A 13,693-nucleotide genomic window follows, 5' to 3' on the forward strand; every position below is an offset into this window, starting at 1 on the left:
TCAAGCGTTTTTATACTTGCTGACTTTGATGATGACATCAAGTTGCTGTTATATATATATAAGAAATTGATGAGTTGCTTGGCTACGAGTCGTGTTTGAGGTGGATAGTGCTCGTGAAGTATGCATCAACTCTTTTTGAATGGTAGTGACAGACAAACACCCCTTTATCTGACGTCTTTTTTCTTCATAGAAAGGCTGTGACCATTGCTTTGTCCTCATGAATAGAACTCCCATATGTGCTTGGCCCCAAAAAGGCTTTGTTGTTTTCAGTATTTTTGTTTCCCAGCTAACATTAATGTGACAAATAGGCCGGCGAAATGAGTGCATGATGATGGTGGGAGGGAGGAAGAGCAGAATATGGACAAATATTCATGAGATAAATGGGAATTAGTTGAGCCTCCTACTTGCTAAAACGGGCAAGTAGCTCTTGCGAGAGCTAGACTCATGTGGCCAAGTGGAATAAAGTTCAAAGGTGTCATCCACACAATCACAGTGAATAGAGATGGTAACATCCACGCATTTGGCCATATCCTTCTGAGCTTTTAAACCTCGACGACTCAGGCTGGCTGGCTAGGGTTGTGATGATCATCATTCTCTAGTGACCAGGTGGAGGCATGCAAACGTGCGACACTTGTCTTCTGATTATTGTTCATGCATGCTTGTGAGAATTGATCTCGTCTCCCTTCCAATCAGGAGCTATGCACCCAGCCTACCCTATTGGGTCACAATTCCTTGCCTGCCCTGCCCACAGCTAGCCCAAGCGAAGGATCCCAAAACCATGTTTACATTTTTCTAAAGGAGTGCACGACATGTCAAGAAGTCGGTCGTTTCTCGATATATACATGTATTATATGATGCAGACTGCATTAGCTTAGTGAAGAGGACACAAAGGAGTTGCATTTATTATTGGTATTATTATCATTTGTTAGCATTATCAAATAGAGAGAGCCATAATGAGGTAGGAGATCATCTCATAATTATCAAGAACCATGCAGCACCCAATTTCCTAATATGGAAGTAAACTATATATTTTCCAAGCACATTAATGATCCATGCAGACCTTATCACCAATATTTTAATTTCTTACGTGGCAGGGGGGACTTGTGTAGTTAATTAATTATGCCAAGTCAATGTATATTATTACCAGCTCCATGCATAGTCTAATTAATGCGTGATGACTATAGTTTCTTTTGGGCGGCAAGTCAATACATATCCACCAATAGACTAGTTAATAGGTTGTGGAGAAGCAACCGCTGAGCAGAGCGTAGGGGCAGGTAAGTGTTAATACTTTAGATTTGTTTATTTATTTTAAAAGTGTTTTTTTTTTTAAATTTAATTTGTTATATGTTTTTAGATTATATTGATATGCTAATAATATAGAAAAAGATGATTGTTGTTTGATAAAAATAAGTTTTAAAAAATTATAAATTATAATTATTTCATAACCAATATTTTTTTTAATTTTTTTTTGAGTTGAATCCATGTATGTATAAAGCTATAATTAAATATTACTAAAAAGGTTGGGGTTAAACAAGTGATCACCGCATTAGCAATTAAGGGGCAGAGTGCATCGAGGGAGAACATTCTTTGGGATTATATAGTTAAATAATTAAGGGTTAACTTATTCATTAATTAAGATGATGATGGCGATGATAAAATAAATGACAGCAAACACTATATATATATATATATATATATATATATATATGCTTGCCGTCATGCTTGAATTATTATTATTGTTGTTGTATCTCATCATGCATGGTTTCAACAACCTTTTGATCCTTTTGTCTTGTTATTATTATTGCAAAGGCAAGATTCAAAGATTGAAACTAAGTGAATTTGGTTTTGTCCGCATTAATTGCTTCTTCTAATCTTCTTCGAGATATTTGATTGGCTTTATCTCATCAGACACTTACTGTACAGGAAATGTCAATCAACGATCGATTCTTAACATCCTCTTCCTTACATTGAATTAAGAGGTCAGGGTTCAAAGAAGATATTTAGGTTGTGTCGGCTAATGTTTCAATATAATATGCATAAATTATTTGGTTAAAAAGATATTATATACTTAGAAAGTAGACATGTTTCTTGAATAATTCAGAGTACATTTTTGTTCTTTTAAAACACGAATATATAAGTATGTCTTAAATGTTTTTTATATTTTCAATCTCCAAACAGTAACCAAATATTATTTTAAAATATTAAAATCTAAAACCTCAATAAATTGATAAAAAGAAGAAGAAGATAGAATTCCACTGGAATAAAAAATTGTGGCTTTGCAATCAAGTCTCTATCGATCCCACTGATTTTTAAATAATTCTTAATATAATTAAAATAGTGCATTTTAATTACATTTTTTCTTCTAGTGATGTCTTTTGGAATTAAAACCCGAGGTACTACACGAGGAACATTTAACTTGCCACCTCAACCAAAACTTAAGGATAAAAAACCCATCTAAAAAAATCAGTTTTATTTGCTCCAAGGTTGTAAACATATTTTTTTAACACAACACTTAAAACACAATAAACTTGGATTGTGAAATTAAATAATAAAATCATAAATATTTTTTAACTAATTATAGATCATAATAAAAGTTTTAAAAGTACTGTGATCGAGAGAAAATTAAAGGAAAGAATGGAAAAATATTTGATTAATTCTATTTTGAATCTTAAAGTGAACAAATTATATAATATTTTGTGCGAAGTTAAAATCATTTTTACTTAGGTAATGTTTGGTTTACATTGATGGTGGAAAATATAATAATTTTGCTAATTGATTTTAGGGAAGCCAAGAATATTAAACAAAATAATAAAACGAGATTTATCTATTCTATTTTTATCAATCTTGTGTGAACCAAAAATGACCCTTTTGTTTAAGGATTATATATATATATATATTTTTTAATGAATATATGATACTATCTATTTTTGCTTGATATTACAATGGGTTCCACAGGATAATATCAGAAGCCATATGACTATTTTTGTGCTCGGACCAGCTACTCCACTCCTATTAACCCCGAGGTTAACTCTTCGGTTGCTATCCTTTTACCCTAAATCAAACCCCAGTAACTGTTTGGTATCCTCAAAACAATAACAAAACCTTATGTCATACCTCAAAAGTTCCAGCATCTATTGCAATGTTCAGGTTTGCTTTGTCAGAGGTTCTTTTTCAGTGTAATTTTTGGAGCTGTACACTCCAATGAGAGTGCAAAAGTAGAGTTTTTGGGGAAGGAGAAGGGTGAAATTGAGAATAAAGATGGAGAACTTAGGAGTCAACAATAATCTTTATCCTTTTTATGAATTTGTAAATCATGATTTTGCATAATTTTAACCGATTTTAGTGATTTTAAACGAGTTAAATATAATTTTATTAATTTTTAAGCTTTTAATCTATATCTACATGTTAAATATATATTGACTTGTAAATACATTTTAACAACAATAATTTGCTCTTTTAACTAAAATATGATCAATTGTTTTATTATGTGTTTGATATTGTAATATCTTTATAAATTATAGTTTATTAATTGTTTTTTTAAATTAAAATTTTAAGAGAGAGTTTTCAATTTATTTTATATAAAATTGTAATATTTATTAATTAATTAAATATTTTTTAAAATTATAATAGAACAAAAATACAATTTTTATCACAGTACCCCGGTACACTCCAAGCTTACCTTAATAATCAAAATGTAGAACATCTCATCTCATCTCATTTTATTTTTGTTAAAGAGTTGAAAGACTGGTAACGTGAGAAGCATTGAGAAAGACATTCTTACCTTTTATATTTTTTATCTTGGGATCTCAAAATGTTTGTATCAAAGCACAAGAAGAGAAGAGAAGTGAAGTTGAGGTTCAAGCATGGCGGGACAAAGAGCCACAAGTTGAGAAAGCTTTAGGAATAGGGGGTGTTGGGGTGCCCGTGTTAGGCGCCAATCAAGCACATACACACACAGTTGCCACCATAAAAAAGGCAAACACTCTTTTTACTAGCTAACTATAACAATAAATCCTATTTATATATACATAAACAGAAAGTTTTACTCTTTGTTCTAAACAGAGCAACAAATTTTCTTTCGAACCTTCTAAACTTAACAACTCTCTCTTCCTTTTCTCTTTCTTGAATTTTTATTTCTTATTAGAGAATTTAGCCTTGTTTTGTTAAAGTTCTTCGTTCTTGATCCTTGATTTTTGACTCCCTTTCTCCCTCTCTATATTTGGCTTCACTTTTAGTTCAGTTGTGACTTTCTGTTAGTACAAGTATAAAAAGCTTTGATGGTAAGACAGTTTTCTCTCTCTCTCTTTCTTTAGTATGTTTTCAATTTACTTGTTGAAAATGGCGCCTTTTCCTTTTGGGTTGTTTTGTTTCGTTGCTTGGAGATGATAGCAACGAACATGTGCACAAAGTTTGTTTCTTGTAGTCTTGAAATTCTATGATGTATTTTCTTGTCAAATTTAGCTAACTTTCAAAAAGCTGTTGAATTGGGCACAAATGGGTTTTGGGCATTTGTTTGCTTTGTTGAAGTTTGGACCTTTAATCTTATTGATTTCAAGTACAGTGGAAAAGGATAAAAAAAAGGGGATGTCTTTACTTTGCTTCATGGGTTTTAGGTTGCTTGTTTTTGTTTTAAAACTGATTTTGGAGACACTTTATTCACAATCTTTGTCCAATTTTCTACTGCTGTAATAATTAATTTAATGGAATTCATTTGCATTTTTTTCATGTTCATTTTCCAATCCTATGAGTTATTTTCGATTTGCTTGCTACCAACCTACCATTTTGTTTGGGTTGCTGCTTCTTCTGCAAGGCTATTTCAATTCTGTTTGAACCCAATTGCCCTTTTCCTTCACATTTCTCTTTTAAAGTTTTATTTCATGTGTGATGGGAAAAAGCACATCACTTTTTCCCTTTATAAGTTATAGTTGTTGCAAAACACTTTTGCGTTTTTCCTTTTATCAGAATGGGGAAGATAGTGAATTATGTTGTGTCATGCTTTTCTTGTGATTCAGTTACTTTTATTGGTTTCGTCTTTTTATTGACTCTTTCTCTCATTGAATTCTTATCTCCCTTTTCTGTGCAGAAATTACTTGAAGTTTTGACCAGTTTTCCAATCTTCTAATTGGGGACCAGGTGACTTAATCTATCTCTTATTGATATTATATGTAGATTGAAATTGTTAACTACAAACAATCTTTTTCAAAAGCTTTTGGAGAGTTCTAGCAAGAGTTATTTGAAGACTGCTCGTGAGTGACCTACTTCTTGTGCTTTGTTGGTTGGGAAATTTAATTACTTCATTTGTGGCTCGTTTACTGCTAATCCTCCACTTTTCCTTGTGATTGCTGTCTGCATTCTATGAAACTAATTGCGTCCTTCATCCTTCGTACAATTTCATGCCACGGGAATCAATACCCTTATTGTGTTATGAATCACTGTTTTCCTTGCAAGAGGGATCATTTTTGCCGAACAACTTGTTTGTACTGCAGTAACTGACTTCTGTTCCTTGAATTCGTGTGTACAGTAAGTATTAGGATATGGGATGTCTGGTGTCTACCCCGCAGGATTCAGTTGGAAATAGAAGGAGACCGGGGAGTATAGGGGAAGTTTCTGTTTATGTACCTGGTTTTCGGATACCAAAGCCCGTTGATTTCTCTCTGCCACTTGGTGATCAATTGCCTAAGAATTTAATGGAAAGCTTATCTGCTTTGAGAACTCGTGTTGTTGTTATGGCTGGCCAAGAAGCACCAACAGTTTCAAGAACAAGGAGAAAAAGTGCTACACAACATGGTAGGTTGTAATAATACCAGTGCAGATTGATAGATCAGCAATAGGTGAAGTTGTTTGAATTTCAATGTTATTTGTTGTCTGCAGGAGGTTCAACATTGGCCGATCTTCACCAGGCTCTTCAAGACTACTTGCCTGTTCTGTTGGGATTAGTTAAAGATGGAAGCCAGCTACAACACAATGTGCAATTTGCGTGGATGAATCAGGAAGATGAAGCAGAGGTGGGTGGGATTGTGCTCTAGCTCATCTATTTACTATTGGTTGAAATATTCTGTTTTATGGTTTGCACTTCCTTCTGAGATGGAGAATTATTGATTTGATATGTACTTTGGAATTTTGTAGGAAACAGCCATTTCTAATGCATGGTATGAGGTGTTGTCAGTTTTGCATTTGATGGCGATGCTATCATTATCACAGGCCAACTTGTTACTTCTTCCAAGAACATCTTGTGATGGTTATCAGCCAAAAGTATCGGAAGGTAGTTGTTTTCTATAAACTTTATGTGAATCGAGTGATGAAGATTGTTGTGTGTGACATTTCTTAATAATTTTATTTCTTGAATTGAAAACTCATTTGGCAAACATAAGGTCTTGTCCTTGTCCAGCAGTTTGGAGAGTAATTGCTGGGTCAGAAGCCATTTATGATATTTCTTATACTGTCTATCTGGATCTTGACTATAATTGCATACTCGGTGTAATTTGTTTTAATATATACAAAAAAAGAGAGATTGATTGGCGTGGCGGACAGGGGTGTTGATCTAATTAGTGACAGAAATGTTGGTGACAGTTTAGTTCATAAATATGCTTTTCAGAATCTACTGTCCTAATTAAGTATGGGCATGCAATTAGAACAGCAGGATATTTCTTATGCATTTCAGCATATAGCCTCCAATCAATTAACCATCCATCTAATTTGAAGACCACATTTAAAGAGTATACTTAATTTGAGTAATAGATAGAGGGGTGTGAAATGAAACCTAAAAAACTTAATTGCTCCAACTCAATATGCCATATGAGATTGAAAGACCAAATACCATTCTTCACTTTTGGTCTTACAAGTGCATGGTCCTAGATGGGCAAATTTGGTGATAATTCTATCCTTTAGCATCTGTGTGAGATATATATATATATATATCGTTTAGATTTTTTGTATTTTATAAGCAATATTTTTTAATAATACAATTTCTAAACCAGGGAAGATTGCTTTGACTTTGATAGTAATTTGAAAACCACAGTGAATTGGGAATGTTACCTTGTTTGGAAGGAGTTTTCCATGTGTTTGAGAAGGCTGCGTCAATGATTCAGAAATATATCTTGCTAGTTGATCTAATCATATTTGATGTAGATGAATTCATGCACATATGCTCAGTTGTGACCTTTTACTATGCTTCACATTAGATCTCCACTCATCCTGTTACAAAAGTTTAATTTTGCTCCTTTATTTTTGTGAGTCTGTCACAGAGAATAGGCGAGCATCAGTTGATATTTTCTTGAAGGCTGCAGGGTATCTGGATTGTGCTGTTCGGCATGTGCTTCCACAATTTCCTACTTCACTAAGGTTTGCATAGCTGAAGGACTTATCAAGAGTGGAATTGCTCATGTTTCATTATATTTATCTTCATTGCATATCCAATCTGACTTGAATAACTATTGTTTCCAGGGAAGATTTACCTGTGGACCTTGCAGAAGGTGTTCTTAGAGCACTTTGCCTTCAAGCATTGGGACAGGTAGTGACTTATTTTCCTTTATGGTTTTGTTTGATGAAGTCAGAAATTCTGTCCATGGTATCCTTGACATGTATGAATGGCGGTTGCACATGGAGACTATCTAGAAGATTTTAGATGAAACTCTCTCTTTTTACATCTTTCTTGATTACCAATACATAAGTTGGCTACCCACTAACTGATATCAATCATTTTCTTGCATTGTTGATATATATGACTCCAACCCTTCTTTTTAGGCTTGTAGCACATAAAGGACATATTAGGAGCAAGAAACTTCTTTGGGCAGTAAAATTGCGATGATGATTTGTTGGAAAAACCCCTTTTAGCAGCTGACATGTTCAGAATGATTAAGATTTCCACCTTCCCCTCTTTTTGTTCGGAGTTGTCTCTTTGAGCTGCTAATTCATATAGACAGAATTCTCTTTTACAGTTTTCAGATCACCTCCTTTTCTTGTCTCCCTCTGTTTTGGTTAAATATTGTTTTTACTGTCTTATGGTCTTTCTTTCTATTCTTTCCATCTGATGCAGGGTGTTGATATCCAATTAGGAATGGCAATCGATAGTGCCAAAGCTACTCTTGCAGTGAAGCGAAGGCTTGCTTGTGAGATGGTAAAGTACTGGCAGCAGGTATGAGGGCACTAACTGTGTTCATCCTGACAAACAAATAAATTATAAACTCAATTTTTGTACAAACAACAGTTGTGTATTGATTACAAATGGTTCCCTTGTAGCTTCATCTTCCTTTTTCTTTATTGTTTTCTTGACAGGCTCAAGATAATATAATGAACCTTCCATTAGCAAATGGTTGGGGGGAAAAGCACCGGCTCTTCATAAAGTGGAAATATGTGGAGGCAAAGGTATGCAAAAATTGCTTTCATTTCTTTGTTTCCTCTCTGTATTTTGTCATCATTCACATTAGACGCTGTCCTTCCTGTTGCTTTCAGATCTTAAAACTATGAAAATGAAAGTGTATTCTCCCAATGCAATATTGCGCAGAAAACATGAACTATTAATAATTGAACCAACCATCTAATTCGCAGCATTTGATTGGCATTGGAATAGGGATATTAATGCTGCCTTAAACACAATGAACTTAACTAGCTTCCTTTCTTCTTCTTACCCTACTTCTTTGCTTCCCATTTTCACCTTTTTCCACATCAATGATCAATTGATTGGTAAAACAAGCTGAATTGCACTCAAGAAACTGTGCTTGCTGTAACAACTCTCAAATTGCCCTTGACCTTTAATCTCATGACAGCCTGACATATTTTCTCCTGATTCTTGAGCGCTCAACAAATGGTTTTGATCAAAACTGATCAGCAACACCTAACTATCTTGTCCACTCAGAATCGTCCAACACACACACACACACGGGCTCATGCACACAAGAGCAACCGGATAACAAAAATAATTTGTCTTTATGTCATTTGACCTTCCCACAGCGTGAGACTTATTGCAATTTGGATCAGCAGGCTGAAATTGGTTTAGCATATTCTCACTGTTGACTTTTCTAGCCATCTACTTGTTGGCTCGTACTTTGTTGCTCATTCCCTTCTGTAATTAGATAATATGTTTTCTTGTGTTTATTTTAAAATCCTTTCTATTGTATTTTCCTTTTCATAGCTATCAATCAAAATCACCTTTCTTGTAGTAATATTGTTTCACCAAACCAGGCTGCAGCATACTATTATCATGGTTTAATCCTTGATGAAGGGAACACAGAAAAGTCTCATGGGATGGCTGTAGCTGCTTTGCAAGCTGCAGATGAGTATTTTAAAGAAAGTAAACGATCATGTGAGGCATTCAATGCAGCTTCTCCTTTGTCAAGGTAATGCATCTACCGAAGTCCATCCAGCTCATTACCTTCATAACTTGCCTTTCTGTGATGAGCAATGCTGTGGATGCTTTCTCATTTTATTTTATGGTCTAGTTTGTTTGTTGTCCCCCCCCCCCCCCCCCATCATAATCTCAATATAATGCAAGTTGCTAGGGGATCTTAATCTTCACTAAAAGAAAGCAGAAACGAATTCATTTTTTCTTGATCTCATTGCATGCTACAAGGAAGTCTATGATACCATTCAAAAAAACAAACCGTTGCTAGGATTCGTAGCTGTTAATGCTTCAGCGTCTTGGCATGTCTATGGAATTGTTAACGCTCTACCTTGTTGTTTCCATGGGCCTTTGCATTAGGACTTGGATTTTCTTAATTATGTGACTTTTCTTATTGAATTCTATGCAAGTGATTGTTAATGCTCTGCCTTTTCTCACTGACTGACAACTCTTACCCATACCTTACCATTTCTTCAGGTCTCCTTTTCAAGTTTTGATTTGTCTTTGTGCAGAAACCCACCGCTTTGGGGAACCATAAAGTACCTCTCTGAGAAAATTCCAAAAGATACTTCTAGTAAGGTGCGGATAAACCGTGATCTATATTCTCATGAAAAGTAAGTGGTTCTTTTAGCAGGTGAATTTTTTCCTTGGAATCATTTCCAAATTGCTTGGTTACCAAGCGGAGTCACCTGATCCTGTAATTTGGGGATTTGGTGATGTTGATTGCAGAATCATGGAGACAGCACCAACGTTGCCTGATTTTTCTTTGGCGCTGAAACCTGATGAATTTCAGCTCCCTCCTGTGTTCCCGTCCTGGAATGAGGATAATGTTGGTGGTGGACAAGCCAGTTCGAACCACCTGAAGGGTGAGTGAAGATAGGTCATACTGCATTTTCAGAAAAGATACACACATGGGGTCAAAAATTTGCTTTGAGACGTGGAATTGGCAAGTCAACAAGAGAACCATTCTTAGATTGTGCGCCAAACCTTCCTTTTAGCACCCGGTGTTCCAGCCTCTTCTGATTTTTTCCCTTCTGCATCTCTTCTCCCTTTGTCAAGACCTGTAAGTGATCTGTGTTGCCGACCTCTGTACAAGTTCTTGTTGTGTGTAAATTAGATACTGCTTGAAAAGTGTTGATTTTTCTTTACCAACAATGACGTTCTCTTCATTGATCCTGAAATTGTCTAGTTTGATAGAAAGCTGGTGTGAAAAATTGATTACAGCTGGTGTGTGTGCACGGCTTGGAATTGATGGAAATGAATTAAACTTAAACAATACAGTTTACGTAAAGAAAAAGGAAACAGATTTAAGATGGCAGAGTTGAGTAGAAAGATCAATAAATTTCATTAACTTCAAATGCCTATATATAGGCTTACATAGAACTTGAAATGCATTAGAACTCTCAACAAACTTGAGAGATTATTGGAATTGAAATCCTAGACTAAGCAGAATATTTCTGCTGCAAATCCTGAAGGAGATAAACTGTTACAGAATTCAAATATGAAAAACTGATCTTAATTCTATCTTTCTAAAGGCAAAATCTCATAATTCTAACACTCCTCCTTGAGACTTGCCTTAGACAAACCAAGTTTCATCCTTAGAAATTCCAGTCTTGATCTAGGAAGAGCTTTAGTCATTATATCAGCAAGTTGAACATCTGTTGGACAGTAGTGTAGCTTTATAAGCTTGTTCTTCTCAGCTTCTCTTATAGAATGAAACTTCACATTGATGTGCTTGGTTCTGCCATGTTGAACCGGATTTAGAGCAATAGCAATGGCAGATTTATTGTCACAATGAAGCTCAGTTTGTGAGCTTTGTTCTTGACCCAAATCAGCAAGCAATTTGTTCAACCAAATTGCTTGATTTGCAGCAGCTGCCATGGAGATATACTCTGCTTCAGCTGTTGATTGTGCCACCACCTCTTGCTTCTTTGCATTCCAACAGATTGCACCTGAACCAATATTAAAAACATATCCAGAGGTGCTCTTCATGTCATCAACACTCCCTGCCCAGTCACTGTCTGCATAACCAATCAGATTTACTCCTCCTGTCTTCAAATACCAGATGCCAAGATCAGTTGTTCCTCTGATGTACTTCAACACTCTTTTATCAATTCCCATGTGAATGTTGCTAGGTGAGTTCATAAACCTTGACAGCAAACCAGCTGGAAAACATTAAGTCAGGTCTAGTTGCTGTCAAGTATAGCAAACTGCCCACTAGGCTTCTAAATCCAGAGGGATCTTCAAGTTTCTCACCATCATTCTTTGAAACTTTCTCATTTTGTGCTAAAGGAGTTGCTACTTCTTTTGCATGACTCAAGCTTGAACTTCTTGAGTAAATCAACAGCATACTTCCTTTGTGAAACAAAAATACCCGAACTACATTGATGTATTTCCATTCCAAGAAAGTAGTTCATAATGCCAAGATCAGACATTTCAAAAACATCTTGCATTTCAGTTTTGAACTCTTCCAGCAACTTTGCATTGCTTCCAGTAACTAGCATGTCATCTACATAGAGTGATATCACCAGCTGCAAACCATCTTCATCTTGTTTCAGATATAGGGTAGCTTCATTTTCACTTCTTTTGAATCCTAGTTGAATCAAATGAGTATCAATCCTGCTGTACCAAGCCCTTGGTGCTTGTTTCAAACCATAAAGAGCTTTGTGTAGTTTGTAAACTTTGTGTTCATCACCAGCAACAACAAAGCCTTCTGGTTGCTGAACATAAATTTCCTCAAGTAGTATACCATTTAGAAAAGCAGACTTCACATCTAAATGATAAACTTTTCCATCCTTTTTGTCCCGCAAGAGCAAGTAGGAGTCTTATAGTGTCATGCCTAGCTACTGGTGCAAAAGTATCTCCATAATCCACTCCAGCAACTTGAGCAAAACCTTTAACAACCAATCTAGCCTTGTGTTTGAAGATTGAACCATCTGGATTGAATTTGGTTCTGAAAACCCACTTCACTCCAATTGCCTTTTTATCTCCAGGAATTTCAGTCAATCTCCAAGTCCCATTTCTTTCAATGGAATCAATTTCTGATTTCATTGCTTCAATCCAAGCTGGATCTCCTGCAGCTTCAGAGTAATTTGTAGGCTCAGCATGTACAAGGTTACATCTTTCATACACATCAGACAGTTGTCTAACCTTAAGTACTGTTGTATCTGAAGTTGCTTCAATGGCTTGTTGATCTTCATCATCAATACTTTGTACTGGTGATTCAAGGGCAGCTGTGATAGTCTGTTGAACTTCTTTTAAGTCCCAATTCCAGCAGGCATTTTCATCAAATTGCACATCTCTGCTGACCTGAATTTTGGTTGAATTCAGATTGAAAATTCTGTAACCTTTTGATTCTGTTGCATATCCCACAAGAAATCCTTTTTCTGCTCTAGCATCCAGTTTTCCTCTTTTGGCAGATGGAACATGAAAATAGCATAATGATCCAAACACTTTTAAATGTTTGGCAGTAGGCCGGACTCCAGACCATGCCTCCAATGGTGTTTTGTTTTGAACAGACTTGGTTGGAAGTCTATTAAGCAGGTATACTGAAGTATTTACTGCTTCAGCCCATAGAAACCTTGGCAACTTCTTTTCAAACAATATACATCTGGACATCTCCATCACTGTTCTATTCTTCCTTTCAGAAACTCCATTCTGCTGTGGAGAGTAAGGAGTCGTCAGCTGGTGCACAATTCCAGCTTCTGAACAAAAGGCATTAAACTCCTTCGAAATATACTCTCCACCATTATCAGTTCTCAACACTTTGATCTTCTGACCACTTTGAGTTTCAGCCATGCTTTTGAAGTTTTTGAACATAGATAAAGCTTGTGACTTGTTTTCCAGAAAATAAACCCAAGTCATTCTGCTATAGTCATCAATGAATAATATAAAATACACATTATTATTCAAAGAAGCTGTGCTCATAGGTCCACATATGTCTGAGTGAACCAGCTCCAGCATGTGTGTTGCCCTTTTGGATATACCTTTAGGAAATGATTGTCGATGCTTGCTTTCCCAGTTCACAACTTCCACATGTATGAGCAGTAACATGTATTGCAGACATGTTTTCTACCATTCCAGTATCATACAGCAACTTTAATGAATTAAGATTGTAATGACCGAATCTTTTGTGCCAAAGAATGCTTTCATCAATCTTTGCACTAAACACATGTCCATTAACAGCATCAAGCTTCAAATAGAAGCTATTACCATCCATCTTGATTTTTGCTATCTCTGAATTATGTGTATCAGTGATAAAACAAAATTTCTCTTTAAAAGAGACTTCATAACCATTCTTAAGCATTTGTGCAACACTAAGGAGATTCTGATCTAGTTCAGGAATGTAAAGAACAT

The 13,693-nt window shown here is 35.5% G+C and overlaps 1 protein-coding gene across 5 annotated transcripts; it reads left to right on the plus strand.

Moving 5' to 3' along the window:
- The first annotated feature begins 3,829 nt into the window (after positions 1-3,829).
- Positions 3,830-10,537, plus strand: LOC118048601 (uncharacterized). Of its 5 annotated transcripts, none has more exons than XM_073405984.1 (12): positions 3,830-3,975; positions 5,084-5,133; positions 5,522-5,787; positions 5,872-6,005; positions 6,127-6,262; positions 7,245-7,341; positions 7,444-7,510; positions 8,036-8,134; positions 8,275-8,364; positions 9,181-9,335; positions 9,850-9,951; positions 10,067-10,537. In XM_073405984.1, exons 3-12 carry the CDS (start codon positions 5,535-5,537, stop codon positions 10,209-10,211), a joined length of 1,278 nt encoding a protein of 425 aa, XP_073262085.1. In that variant the 5' UTR covers positions 3,830-3,975; positions 5,084-5,133; positions 5,522-5,534; the 3' UTR covers positions 10,212-10,537. The 5 variants fall into 5 exon arrangements, 4 of the variants coding, with proteins under 4 accessions (XP_073262085.1, XP_034914273.1, XP_034914258.1 ...); XR_004687503.2 differs by lacking the exon at positions 3,830-3,975 and adding an exon at positions 4,037-4,280 and having other exon boundaries at positions 9,815-9,951; positions 10,067-10,207; XM_035058382.2 differs by lacking the exon at positions 3,830-3,975 and adding an exon at positions 4,040-4,280 and having other exon boundaries at positions 5,084-5,246.
- Positions 10,538-13,693: the final 3,156 nt, after the last annotated feature.

This window comes from Populus alba, chromosome 17 (assembly GCF_005239225.2).
Source record: "Populus alba chromosome 17, ASM523922v2, whole genome shotgun sequence".
Classification (NCBI taxonomy): Eukaryota; Viridiplantae; Streptophyta; class Magnoliopsida; order Malpighiales; family Salicaceae; genus Populus; species Populus alba.

What these genes read in the sequence shown, in the direction of transcription:
- LOC118048601 (XM_073405984.1), top strand. Translation starts at nt 5,535, where the DNA reads ATGGGATGTCTGGTGTCTACCCCGCAGGATTCAGTTGGAAATAGAAGG. An exon ending in AAAAAGTGCTACACAACATG is followed by an intron (nt 5,788 to 5,871) that starts GTAGGTTGTAAT and finishes TGTTGTCTGCAG; the next exon opens with GAGGTTCAACATTGGCCGAT. An exon ending in GATCTATATTCTCATGAAAA is followed by an intron (nt 9,952 to 10,066) that starts GTAAGTGGTTCT and finishes TGTTGATTGCAG; the next exon opens with AATCATGGAGACAGCACCAA.